This window comes from Gymnodraco acuticeps, unplaced genomic scaffold (assembly GCF_902827175.1).
Source record: "Gymnodraco acuticeps unplaced genomic scaffold, fGymAcu1.1, whole genome shotgun sequence".
NCBI lineage: Eukaryota > Metazoa > Chordata > Actinopteri > Perciformes > Bathydraconidae > Gymnodraco > Gymnodraco acuticeps.
The window spans coordinates 7,706,574-7,721,157 of NW_022990295.1; the positions used below are offsets into that span (position 1 = coordinate 7,706,574).

At 39.7% G+C, this 14,584-nt stretch overlaps 1 protein-coding gene across 3 annotated transcripts in view; it reads right to left on the reverse strand.

Annotated features, from left to right (window-relative positions):
* Positions 1–14,151, reverse strand: part of ltk (leukocyte receptor tyrosine kinase) — a 57,821-nt gene extending 43,670 nt beyond the window's left edge. For all 3 annotated transcript variants that reach the window (XM_034222246.1, XM_034222248.1, XM_034222247.1), the window contains exon 1: positions 13,967–14,151. In XM_034222246.1, the coding sequence (XP_034078137.1) occupies positions 13,967–14,018 (52 nt within the window). In that variant the 5' untranslated portion in view covers positions 14,019–14,151. The remainder of the gene's footprint in view (positions 1–13,966) is intronic.
* Between the last annotated feature and the right edge of the window lie 433 nt (positions 14,152–14,584).

Genomic DNA, 14,584 nt, shown 5'->3' on the forward strand with positions numbered 1-14,584 from the left:
AGATTCAGTCTTCCCAGCCTGGTGCAGGTCTACAATTTTGTTTCTGGTGTCCTTTGACAGCTCTTTGGTCTTGGCCATAGTGGAGTTTGGAGTGTGACTGTTTGAGGTTGTGGACAGGTGTCTTTTATACTGATAACGAGTTCAAACAGGTGCCATTAATATAGTTAACAAGTGGAGGACAGAGGAGGCTCTTAAAGAAGAAGTTACAGGTATGTGAGAGCCAGAAATCTTGTTTGTTTGTAGGTGACCAAATACTTATTTTAAAAAGGAATTTACCAATTAATTCATTAAAAATCCTACAATGTGATTTCCTGGATTCTTTCCCCCCATTCTGTCTCTCATTGTTGAAGTGTACCTAGGATGAAAATTACAGGCCTCTCTCATCTTTTTAAGTGGGAGAACTTGCATAATTGGTGGCTGACTAAATACTTTTTTGCCCCACTGTATAGTGCATGTGGTAGAAAAGAGGAAATATGTTTTCATTATCTATTCATTATTTTTCAGTTTCTATAAAAAAGGTATGAAAGTAGTAAAACCCAGAAGTAAAAAATTACTTATAGAGATAGAATCAGAGTGATGTTTTTTGCTTATCGGACCAGCAACCTAAAACCCAAAGATAATCAATTCACTTTAATATATGAAAAACATAATATCATAACTTTGGGCAGCATTATAGAGATTTTAGCCAAGTGTCCTATGACTTAACTCTTCCTACAAAACCATATGTTGTAATGCCTCCAACACAGTTCTCCCTTTACATCTTAAAAATAAAATTTGAAGAAATGAAAGTGATAACAAATCTGTTCATTAGATGTAATTCATCCAAAATACACAGAAAAGGTAATGAAGAACAATGGTTGATAAGTTACGCAGTTGAAGAAACATAGTAGAAAAGCATGGGCCAAGGAAAATCCAATTTTTCTTCTTAGTAGACATTTCAAAAATATGTTTGTTCTCAAAACAATCCCTTATTCAGAAAATGATTATACATAGAGTTTGGGCTGGGAATTGTTTAGCAAGGATTTCAATGAGGCATATAAAAGAATAAAAAATAACGAGTGTTGAGCTCATTATTATAGGTGCTTGAAGTGAATAAGCAGCTTGTAAATATCTTTCAGAAACGGATTACACCAGTCCATTAATTCACACTGACTAACTTCATCCATTAAGTCAGAGCAAGCCGAGCCGGTGAGCAGAATGGGAATTATGTTGTGCTTGTGCAAAGAAAAGGCGATAAAAAGACACTTGAACTCAGCACTTCAGCTCTGTCTCGTTTAACTGATACCATATTTCCATTATATCAGACTTTATATGTCACTTCCATAAAGAAAAATCTCAGCTTAGACTCTCGAATATGTCTTCATCCAGATAGACTTCTGAAGACCCATTCATGTGCGGTGAATCAGGCTTTCGGTATTTCCAAAATAATGAAGTCCCATAACTCAATTTATGATTTAATTGGTTGCAGCTTGGCTTCAGTTAGCTGGTATATTGTACCAGCAGTTTTTTCCTGAGACTGTCCTTTATCAACAAAGACACACAGATCCTCCGACACACCATCTCTGTTTTCTCTGTAAACCAGTTATGAATATGACGATAAAATACAGCATACACATAAGCCAATAAGCATTTTTAATTCAAGGTGACTTGGGATATGGAAACAGAACATGTGATGTTGATAAAGTAAAAGCTTGATGGTAATGGTGAAAAGCTTTCACTACATAAATGTGATGTGTTTTTGCCATGAATTCTTCATGTGTGGTTCAACCTTTTATGAAGCCATGAAACAGAGTGTTTTGTAAATGTCAAGCTCATGACTGTCAAAGCTACAGCCTTTACTGCTACAACCAGTCATACAAAACTGACACTGTCCATGTATGTATAAATACATGCCTTTTGCTGCCATTACATTTAAAATCCACAATCCAAATAAACTGAAACATGTCAATCTACCTTCTTTATCTGGTGACACTCTCATATTGACAGGTCATTAAAAGACCAATAATCCTTATTTTCTGAAGCAAAAATAATGCAAAAACATCAGTATAGTTTGTTTACAACATCATTCTATGCTAACAATTGGGTAAAACAATGGTGTGATGGCAGATGCCAGTTTACCAAGGTTTATAGAATGTCCTGAGACAACAAATCTGCTTTGAGTTTGACATGGCAAATTTGTCCCGATAATTCAGTAAATAACCTTCTTGGAGCAGCCACAGGGTGACTGTCCTCACTGGAAAAATGCTGAAACTCAGGAAAAGGTTTTCCTGTCAGGAAATTCTATTAGCCAAAGAAATAATGATGTTTAATGTCATCCGGCTGGTGGATGTAGAATTACCCATGTGTGAAACACCAGGGCAAACCAACACTAGAAGCAGGCTCAATTCTCAATATACAGTACAAGATGTCATGAACAGTGACAAAGGAATTTAACTACAAGGTTAACAAAATTGTATACACACCGGCAAGGCTAATATTGTTCAAAAATAAGGCCCTTCGAACAAGTACACAACCATTAAAAAAACAGCCTCTCCATCTCTCTACCCCCCTACATGCCATCTAGTGTGTTGCTGTACAACTTTACATCTTATGCACAGCTGGTCGATCATAATTCAGTCACCGCCCCATGATGTTGAAGCAGGAAATAAATTCCACAGTTATTCTGGTCGTATGGAGTAACACAACATTTACATTGTACTGTAGACTATTTTCAACAGAGACACCCAAACTGTAGCATGAAAAGATGAATAGCCATCTCATGTCTGTACTCTTATTATTCCCTTACAGCTAGCAGCAGGCTAACCAAGCATAGCGCAATGAAAACAGGAGGAAACAGCTAGCCTGGTTTTGTTTCAGTTCTCAATCGTATCATTTGGTTCACTCCCACTGCTCTCATCAGCATAGCAGTCAGCTGTTTTCAGCACAAGAGTTCTTAAATCCCAATCTACACTTAAATTAGCTAACCACAACCAGACGACACACGGATAAAGTTAGTTAAAGAGTCAGATAATTCTATTTCTAGTAAGCAGAGAACAAAAAATAAAGCAAAAACGTTGAGTAAATATTGGAAAGATATTCTAATGATGCTCCATATCAGCTGGATGAAATTGGCAAATGTTTGCTAACATGACCATAATATCAATTTAAAAGCTATACTTAAGACACTGCTTCGTTTAAAGCTTGTTGTGCTGCCCCCTAAGGGATACAAAAATCAATTTACTATAGAGCTAGAAGATCAGAACAAGGTCAATTAAACAATCTTTGAAATGTTATACTGCAAATTCTCCAAGGCTTTAGGTTCTCCAAACATGGAGGAATATAACGTGTAATGTATACCGTTATATTGTACCAATTAATGATTTGATGTCAATCTACCAACTAAGAGAGTCTGTACGGAGGTCACCCTGACATCTGTCTGGTGAACATCCTGAGGAGGAGCGGACTGAGGATGAAACCGTCCTTCTAATTTCCACAAAGTCGTTCTCCCACTCTCAATGTGCTGGTGTGCTGACCTTCCTCCACAGAGATCAAACTGGAGTGTCTATGAATAATGTGCACACACTCTACTCATGATAAGGCTCTGATCAAAATAATATACTGAGATATTGGGTACTTCATATATATATATATATATAGAAATGTTTATTGATTGGGATAAACCCCTTGAGTTGCACCATCTCGTTTTCAAGGGGGTCCCGATCTCTGTGCACTGCGTACTGCCTAATGATTAATTACACCATTAACCAAATGATACTCAAGCAATACTTCTTCTCTGCATCACATATAATTGTATATAACAAATGTAAATCGAAATTGCCTGCTTCACACAAATCAATAATTTTAAATTTTAAACATTTTAGTGTTACATCTGTTTCCCACAATACATTATTAATGTGAACTCATTTCCTCTCTGATATGTGTTTCAAACATAGCCTCTGGTTTTAAAGGAAAAATGTGAACCTCTTTATATGGATATCTGATCAGTGTTAATGAGCAGTGGCGTGCCTACATGTACCATGATGCAATGCACGCAAGCTTCTGATGCCCAGGGTCCCGAGGGCCAGTTCCTCTTGCAAAGCTAACTCAGCTCCAGCCTCTGCCTCTCTACACTGCATTCATTTGGCAGTTTACTGAATATTCGAGTCAATAACATCCTCTGCAGTACTATTTTGGGAAGCCATTTTTGCTGATGAAAACATAACAAGCTTGCAATTTAAGCAAAGAAACAAGGTAGATCAGTCTTTGAGCCGCATCAACAGCTCGCCCTCTGGCTACGCAGAGGAATCCTAGCTGAAAAAGATGCACTCATTTGTACTATATTTACTAGTAACACTGATTGCCACAGCAGGTGGCCAATTTCCCTCTTTAATTTTAGCATTGAGGCAGAAATGAGGTCAGAACGTCACTGTGGCCAACCCGACTCAGCACCTCTCTCTCTTATGAATGACTTGCTGTGCCCTGCTGGACTGAAATCTGCTGCACGGGGATCTAAGACAGATTCTCTTTGAAAGTGTGCTAAAGTAATGTTTCCAGCAATATGGAGAAGATTGAAAACACAAGGTCCGATATATTCTAAATGCTTCCTGGTAACAAATGTTGTTTATTTGTTTGAGCAGAATGTGCCATACTGTATTTACGAGCACCAGAAGAGTCACAATCTGTTCCTGATTTTCTTGATTGGCAAGCGTGAATATTTAAAGCGTTCTAGGTCTTTTGCCGTATCTGCTGTTGCCTTTTTTATTATTTACCCCAGACTTATTATTTGTTATGATGTGTTATTATTTTCTGAAACCGTTATATGAACCACGAGTCAGGTACCCGCTGTGTGTCAGTGGAAACCTATAACCGAATTGACCAGAATTAAGCAAAACATGAGTTTCTCGTGATGGATTAACATGTGACTTCAGACACTCTGTTGTGTCCTTTTGCTTCATCTGACAGTGGCCTGTTTTCATTGCACAATGTCAAGTCACTCCAAACTTATTCTTCAACATATGGGCGTGAAAATAGAAGCATTTCCTTCTCCAAAACAAAACGTCATTGCACTTTGTGTTAGGTGAAATAAGGAAAATAAAAAACTGTGGAGGGCAGCTGCCCAGATGTTTTAATCTTCTGTTTTCATGCCTTAAATCAAGTGTGACTGTTTGTGCCATATGTCTTCTGAACTTTATTTTGTATGATCCTACTTTGCATGATGCTGCCATATTCTAGCCTTTTATCCTTTTCAGCTTCTAATAATACATTTATTTTGGGGGGCACCTTTCATAACACCCAAGGACACCTTACAGGGCATAGGGGCAATATAGGGAACAATTAAAACAGTGGATTTAGTGAAGTATCAGCCGGGGTAAGACAAGACAAACAACAGGAAATGGACTATAGAAGGACACAAAAGGACACAGGGTACAGTTTATAAAGAAAATGCCAGTTTGAACAGGTGGGTTTTGAGTTGGGTTTTGAATGTTGTTATGGAATCAGACTGTCGGATGTGTAGTGGCAGGGAGTTCCAGAGTCTGGGAGCCGAGCAGCTGAAAGCTCGAGCACCCATGGTTTTGAGGCGAGAGCTTGTGACGGTGAGAAGTCCTACGGACGAAGAGCGGAGGGTGCGGGAGGGGGTGTACTCCTGAAGGAGGTCGGTGAATGTAGATGGGGGCAAGTTTATGGAGAGCTTTATAAGTGAGCGTACAGGTAGCCAGTGTAGCTGAGTGAGAATGGGGGTGATGTGGTCGGATGAGTTGGTGCGGGTGATGATCCGGGCAGCAGAGTTCTGGATTATTTGCAGTCTATTGAGGAGTTTGATGGGAAGGCCAGTCAGAAGTGCATTGCAGTAATCAATCCGGGATGTGACGAATGAGTGGACCAGGATTTCAGTGCTGGGTTGGGACAGAGATGAGCGGAGTCTGGAGATGTTCCGAAGATGAAAGAAAGCGGTTTTATATGTGGTGCGAATGAGAGGGAGCCGTCCAGAATGACACCGAGGGTTTTCACTTGGGCAGCGAATGGTATGGGGAAGCCGTCGATGGTGATGTTTGGTGATGGGGTGTTATGTGACTTGGTGAGGGTGGATTTGCTCATCCTGCTCCTGATGTCCTCAAGGCAGATGGTGAGGGAGGTTGGGGGCAGGGCAGTGGTGGGTTTGGAGGAAATGTAGACCTGTGTGTCGTCGGCGTAGCAGTGAAAATTAACCTCATGGTGACGGAGGATTTTGTCCAGGGGTAAGAGATATATGATGAATAGGAGTGGACCCAGTACTGACCCTGGGGGACACCCAGTGAAATAGCACTTTCTTGTGACTTGTGATTACCGAGTTGTACAAACTATTGTCTGTCAGTGAGGTATGATGAGAACCAGGAGAGTGCAACACCAGTGATCCCAATGCCAGTCAGGCGGTCCAGGAGAAGTGGGTGAGAGATGGTATCGAATGCAGCGCTGAGATCAAGGAGGATGAGGATGGTGAGAAGTCCGGAGTCAGCTGCACAGAGGAGGTCGTTGGTGATTTTAACCAGGGCTGTTTCAGTACTGTGTTTTTGGCGGAAACTAGATTGGAAGGGATCATGGAGGTTGTTGGTGTCAAGATGGGACTGAAGATGTGCGGCAACCACCCTCTCAAGGGTCTTGGAAATGAAGGGTAGTTTGGAGATGGGCCTGTAGTGGTTTAGATCGGCTGGGTCAGTACCGGGTTTTTTGAGGATGGGAGTGATTGCAGCCAGTTTGAGGGAGGTGGGTACAATTCCAGAGGTGAGGGAGGAGTTAATTATGTCAGTGATCATGGGTGATATGGCTGGTAGGCAAGCCTTGACCAGGGTGGTGGGAAGAGGATCAAGCTGACAGGTGGTGGTTTTAGCTTTAAGGATGAGCTCTGAGATGGTGTATTCCGATGCTGGGGTGAAGATGGAGAGGGAGCTGATGAGTGATGATCACTAATGTCTTTCCTTTGCTGATATAATTGAACGTGTTGTAATGTGTGTTGTATTTGTTGTTTTAATGAAATCAGGCTAGACAACTGTGGGACATTTGCCTGGCACCTTTACAATGATTTGGATCAATGCGCAGTTCCTGAGAATAACTAACAGAAATGTAATATTTTAATGATAAGCACCATCCCTGTCCATACAATAATTGGTAACACTTTATCCTTACCCCGTATATTTTTACATTTCTAAGCTGTATATAATAATAGCGAGAAAGAGAGAGAGAGAGAGAGAGAGGGAGAGAGAGAGCTTTAACATATTATTGTTATCCACTGTAGGTCAGCCTTTCTTCAATGGGAGTCATCCTGTTACAATTTCATCTATTTATCAGATAACTGTGGTCTCCTCTGTGTCTGGAGCTCTTCATCTCTACGGTGATTTACGAAATAATTAATTTGAAGAACTCAGTAACGTCTCTTTCGATTTTTGACAATCTGTGTATTTTCAATCGTTAAAATCCAACATAAAATATGTGTTATGATGAAAGAGGACTTTTCCAACAATCTTAAGGCAATACAATTGTCTGTGAAATGTTACACCCTGAATGTTGAATACTGTACTGTACACATGGCGGCATCAATGAAACCATTGTTCCTTCTCTGTTTTGAATGGCCTCAGTTTCTTTTCACTTTTTCTTCTGGGAGGAAAAGGAGCAGATGAGAAGAATAATACAAAAACATTTATTTTAACAACTCTGGACCAGATTTGCCTCAACTCATGTTGGCCTGAAACGTGAGAGCTGCACAGCTGGCTGCTCATCTCTCTGTTATGCAGGCAGCAGAGCCACTGAGACGCATGCTTTGATCTCTCCCTTGTTGCAGCCTGTGGCTATAGATCATTCCACTCAAACTACACCTGAGCAACATATCTCATGTGTTACAACACATCTCATGTGTTAGAAAAACTACGCAAAATGAGTCGTGTTGTAGAAAATCATCTTGTCTCTCTAATGCTTTGGACTAGGTTCAACACTGGCTGAACAACATTTGCTTACAGTTAAACTTAAAAAAACAGTATGCACGATGTTCAGTAAATGACCAGTCAAAATTGAAGGATCCAACATGTTTTTAAACAGAGCAAAAATATAACTAGTCTCCCACTTAAAGTATCTTGGAGTCATATTAGATTCAAACTTGACTTTTAAGAAACATATCAAGAAAGTATCCAATACTATTCAATTCAACTTGCAAAATGTTAAACAAATCAGACCCTTCTTAACTGTCAATGCTGCAAAGTCATACCTCCACTGTATGATTCTATCCCACATTGAATACTGTTTCACAAACTGGTCGTTTGCTTGTGCCACAAACCTGAAACTGATAGAACAGCTGTACAAGAGAGCTATCAAGGTGTTTGACAGAAAGCCAAATTCATACCACCACCATCGTTGAAAAACACAATATCTTAAGTTTTGACAATTTTAAGTCTTTTAAGAGTATGTGTTTTATTTAGGGGAATTCATCCACAAAAAAGACACTGGACGCTGCACTAGGTCAGAAACCAGAGGAGACTGTGATGTCCACCGTAGACTGACCACTTTTGGACAAAATGTACTCTCCATTAAAGGCCGCTCATTCTGGAATAGCCTCCCAACTCAGATACGGGATTGTCCCACTCTCAATAGCTTCAAAGGTCAACTCAAAGAATGGTTGAGAAACAAACATCCGTGCAATCACCGCTAAATGCACTTTAACACAGGGATATCTCCTCTTGCACTTTATGTAGCTCTTGTATCTTCTCTTGCACTTTATATGTCGTTGCTGCTATATTGTACTGCCATGTCATAAATACTTGTGTATGCTGCTCTTGCTCTTTTGCACCTTTTGCATATCATGTATTTTGTTTTTGCTATGTTTGTAAAATGTAAACTTCTTAAATGTTTTATTTGAGGGACTGCTGATGGAAATTAGCTCAAAGCTAAATCTGGCACTGTTACGCTTGACACATTTGAATGTTTTAAGTGTTCATTACTGTGCATTGTCCCTGCCAAATAAACGATTAAATACAAAATAAATAAAAAAGAAAGGTATACAGAAACAAAGGCAAACTGAGGAATCATATTCAGACCACATCAGACTCCTGAAATATTCTAATTCCCAAACTTCTAAGAGGCTCATACTAATCAATTTTCCCAGCTCTTTTAGGGTCAACCTTCTGTCACGGTTTGTGTGGGAAACAGGACCCAAATGCAGACTTAAGTGACAAAAGAATTCCTTTATTTCAAGGCTACAGTATCTAGACACAGAACAGAACACTCACCGCAGAATTACTCAAAACACAAGACGAACCGACAAAGACAGACGGAAAAACCAGAACTTAAATACACCCAGGACTAATCAAACAAACACGAGACAGGTGAGGAGGTAGGAGAAAACACAGAGGCACCAGGTGAACACAATCGGGTAATCAGGGAGGGAAAACAGACAGAAAGCAACAGGCAGGAAACGGGGGTGAACAATTTACAAAATAAAACAGGAAACCCAAAGATAGAAAAAGACAAGACAAAACAACAACACAGACAGATCGTGACACCTTCACCGTTTCATTTGATCTAAAATATATCTATTTTTTTTTAAAGATCAAGTTGAGCACATTAAGCACTTCTTATCAGGGTAAATGTCACTCCTAAATTCAACCAATAAGATTATTCTAACTTAAATCGAATTAGGCACCATGCGTAAAGTCTGCATTTATATAGTGCTTTCCATTCATTGCCACTCAAAGCGCTTTACAACATGTGTGTATTTTGGGCCTATGTGTATGATATAATGTAAATAACAACAGAGTAAAGGACAAGGATTAATAAAGTATGTCTAAATCTTAGGGGTGTAACGGTTCACAAACATTTCGGTTCGGTACGTACCTCGGTTTTTAGGTCATGGTTCGGTACGTTTTCGGTACAGCAGAAAAATTATCACAAAACATAAAATATTTGTTGGGCGTTTTTAATTATTATTAAACTGTGAATATTCACTCAAATAAATACAAAATATAATAAAATAAACATTAAGGTGCAGCATTTCGATGAACTGAAATAATCTGTACTTGAACTGTACTGTACTCGTTTGACATTAGGACTTGCTTGCTTGTCATTGTATTTTCATGTTTATTTTTTTAAAGAAAGATGAACTTGTCCACATTGCTTGCTGAAAGGGCAGATCTGCTGGCACTAACAATGTCTCCTGCTGTGGAGAACACCCTCTCGCTAGGGACAGAGGTAGCAGATACAGCCAGGTAGCGCTTTGCTAACATGGCAACATAAGGATATTTGGCGTTTGTATAGCTTTGGCTCGGTCTGAACTTTTTGGCTTAAATGCTAGTGGGAGTTGGGTTTGCACTTTTTACGTTTAACGTTATATTCGTTCGGTACGAATACGTATACCGTTACACACCCCTACTAAATCTTAATCTTGATGTCATGTAAGCGTTCACCCCTTCACAAACATTCATACAAAGGCAGGGACTAAAATTCACACACATCTGTGTCATTGGAGGCAATCTGGACTGACACTTCAACATGATGACTGCAGGGGCTGGAGTTTGAACCACTGAACTTTGTAAATGTTGGTTGAGGTGGGTTTGTGTTTTTTAAAATATATTTTAAAGCATGTACTCTGAAGTTGGTTTAAGCAGAATCACTCGAGTGTTGCGCTGAGTGACTTCCTGCACTAATGTAATTCATGCTCTGCTGATTGAGTGCAGATCAGAAATATATTTTTTAACATTTTAGACATAGGAACTCAGGGGTGCAAAATAAACATGGATGATTAGTTTATATTAAGCCTGCGCACACACACGCACACACACACACACACACACACACACACACACACACACACACACACACACACACACACACACACACACACACACACACACACACACACACACACACACACACACACCTTTAATGATGTTGACAGTTACTTCTGCTGTTTAATCAGGCATCAAATCAAACCTTCAGTTACTGAGCCACTGTGATATTTACATCTAAAGCCCACACTTCCATCGCAGTCATACATCCACAATCATTAACCAAGAGCCTTGGTGGTTTCAGTATGAATTAGTAATGAAGGACTAAAGTAACCCCAAATCCATTTATGTAAGTCACAGTCAGGCAGCCAATATCTTCAATAACTCTAAAAGCTAAGTTGTGTATTTTTCAGCTTTTTGTTACCAATTAACCTACAGACAGCATTGGATTTTGTACACCCTTTGAAACAATTGTTGCCAGATAACTAAAGCATTTTGTTATCCTCATTCCTAGGGACAGTTATGGGTTAATTGGAAGAAAGAACAACATGATTACGGGTTTGAAGAAGCCCTTTATCGTAATGACTAATGCCACAGTTGCACTTTCGCAGTTCTCCACTATGTGCCATTTTGAAAGATGTCGCTTGGCATTTAGGGAGAAAGGAAATGTTAACAGAGTCTAAAAGAGCAAAACCTCCAGTGTGTCTATTATATGAAACCCGACTGAAAGATAGACCAAAATGATTTCATTTGTGTATTGGCAAGAATCTGGCAAAATGATAGACATCATGGGGAGGCTAAGGGGATACGAGGCAATATATTGCAATTTTTTTAAAACTGTGATAGAATAAAGAACATCCATATGCAGAAGATTGGAGTAGAACAAAGTGTTCTTTTTCAATGCAATCAGAAAAGAGAATTCTGCATTTAATGACTCCAGATTGGCTGTGGGAACTATAGGCTGCCTTGTTCCAATGCGCTGTGATCGTAATTCTGCGTAGACTATCCTCAGTGCGTCATGAATTTGCGGCGAAGTCAGCCTTAGCCAAGTGCTGCAAGAGCCATTATCATAATTCTTTAGTTGCAAATACGTCAGTGTAAACAATTTACACCTTTTGAGGATACATACAACAAACTTAAAAGGTAATTCATTTTCCTTACTGGAAAATATATTTACCGTTGCAAATATGTAGCATACAAACTAATCTCAAGGACATTTATGAGAGAACTGTTCCTCACTTGCTTCTGAACTAGGCTGCTTGCTGTGGACGACTCAGGAACAGAGAGGGGGGGGGGACTGACATAATACTGTGAGTTTTGGCAAAGCTCACCCTGGGTTTTCTCCTGTCAGTGGGATTGACTGCAGTAAGAGCCACTGGTGCAGCCTCTGTACTGCTTAAAGCCAAAGAGGGGTAGAGCCAAGAAACACAATCCTCCTCTCCCTTTGCAAAATAAAAGATGGTGTTGCTGAAGATAGGTAATTTCACATCATCTTATTGGGAAAGCCTGTGGAATAAAGTATTCCTTCTCAGCTGATGCAAGACCATGGATGCAAAGCATGTAGTATGTGGGAGAAACCGAATGAAACAGTACAAATGCGCATCCACCAGACAGTTTTCATGTGCATCTACCATACAGTTTTCCAAAAACAAGCACTAGCATGAGGTGATCAAAATCAGGCCATAACATGTACACCTAAGAGGTAAACTAACAAGCTCCGTGAGAACATTTGAAGCCACATAAAGTCACAGTGACGCCAATAAGCCTGCTCTGTTGAATGCAAACTAAGCATATCATAATTTATGTGCCCACATGACATGCCACTGCTGGTCATAAACACTCAATCATATGACATTAAGTCAGTTTGGATCTGGACAGCAAGCACAAATAAAGAAAGTTTTTCGGGTGAACAATATCATTTAGATTCAATACAAAATAATTAAAATATTAAAGGAGGTTGGGGATGTCATAGTGAACAGCACATGGGGATGTTGTAGCTTTTTTAAATGCTGCAATGTGTTTTCCAGTTAGGGTACGAGCTTAAACAAAATGAGCATTTACCCGCTGCTACCTTACTTTTGGAATAGAAAGGTAATAGTTTCCTCTTATTATCTTGTTCATAAACACTTAAACCCACTAACTGTGAGAGCAGTTGAAGAGCCACTTTCTTGCCAAGTCTTGTAGTCGTGCTGCATTGTGAATTAATGTAAATCAAATGCTTAAAGCGTGCCTCATATGGGAATATGACATCTGGACTGATGTTATATGTAAAAGTGGATTTGAAAACACCTGTGGGTGTATGCCTGGAAATTAAAGAGAAAGAGGTAGTGTGTGTGTGTGTGTGTGTGTGTGTGTGTGGGGGTGTGTGTGTGTGTGTGTGTGTGTGTGTGTGTGTGTGTGTGTGTGTGTGTGTGTGTGTGTGTGTGTGTGTGTGTGTGTGTGTGTGTGTGTGTGTGTGTGTGTGTGTGTGTGTGTGTGTGCTACAGGCTCAGGCTAATTACTGGGCTACATATTCAACTGGTGATCCTCTTTTTGTGTATCAGAACAGCTCATTCATTTGTCTTATTGTAGGTGCGTTTGCATCTATATTTAGGCCTGCAGGCTATGGTTTGCATCCAAAAAACGGTGTGCATTTTCAATTTGTGCAAAAAAAGGGAAAACGATGAGAAATGTGGGGGGGGGGGAACTGAAAATATGTTTTAAAAAGTGTTTGTGTGGTCACTTTTTTATATCGATAATAGCTAAATGCAAGAAAGTTAGCAAATGAATCATGATTAACATTAAGCAAGTAGTGACTAAGCAGTGCACTTCCGGTTTACTTGCAGCACCGGAAATCATATTACACATTGTTGAGACTTTATAATAAATACACGAAATGAATATAATTGTTTACATTTTTCCCATAAATTTCGCTCTTTTCCTCACCTCGTTTCGTCTTCTTCTGCAATTCTATTAAAAGGCACCTGACTAAAGCGCCACCTAGTGTTTATCTCAATGATCCCAACTCCTGATGTTACCGTTGCAGCAGTAGATGGACCACATATTAATTCAGAAAAACGGTTGAATTTGATGTCACATGTTTATGCACACATGCATATGTTTGTAAAGTGCTTACTTTTATTATCTAAAGCACAATAAAACAATAAGGGATTTAACATGGGAACGTTTAACTGTGGTGAAACATTTGCCTTTGCTTTTATAAACAAAAGCCAATTTAGATAAAAGTGAATTACAGTACTTACTTATCAAAATGACGATGGAGAGATGAGTATTGTAGTTTTTAATAAAATCCATGGCTCTCGTTTTTCGACAGGTCCACAGAGATTCCGTGTAGTTGTTGGCCCCTTTACGTCCTCATGAATACGTTCACAAACAGGCTTCCAACCCCGAACGCGCTCCTCCCGACAGTGTAGTGGTTTCTCCAAGTTGCGCACTGTTACTCTGGTGATGCTGCTGCAGCTCCGTGACGACAAACTCTCTCTCTCACTCTCCTCTCGCATCTCTTCCCCGTCTCATCTCACTCTCTCTCTAACACTCTACTCTCACTCTACTCTCTCTACTCTCTTCTCTCTCTCTCTCTCTCTCTCTTTCCCTCCCTCTCTCTCTCCCCCCCTTTCTCTGATGTGTGTGTTAGTCACCAGACATTCATTTTCTCAGGTTTTATTCTCCACTTTAAAATTCCGTTTGGAGAGTATCTGTGCAGTGATACCAGCTTGCGCATACAGCATAAAGATACAGGTTTATCATTAAAGGACTAAACTGACACACAATTTTCTATTTCGTTGTGTTTTTTTGTATCCATTATCCAACATGGTGCATGCAGGAACAGCTAGAACTAACAGTTTTTTTGTGTTGCGTTT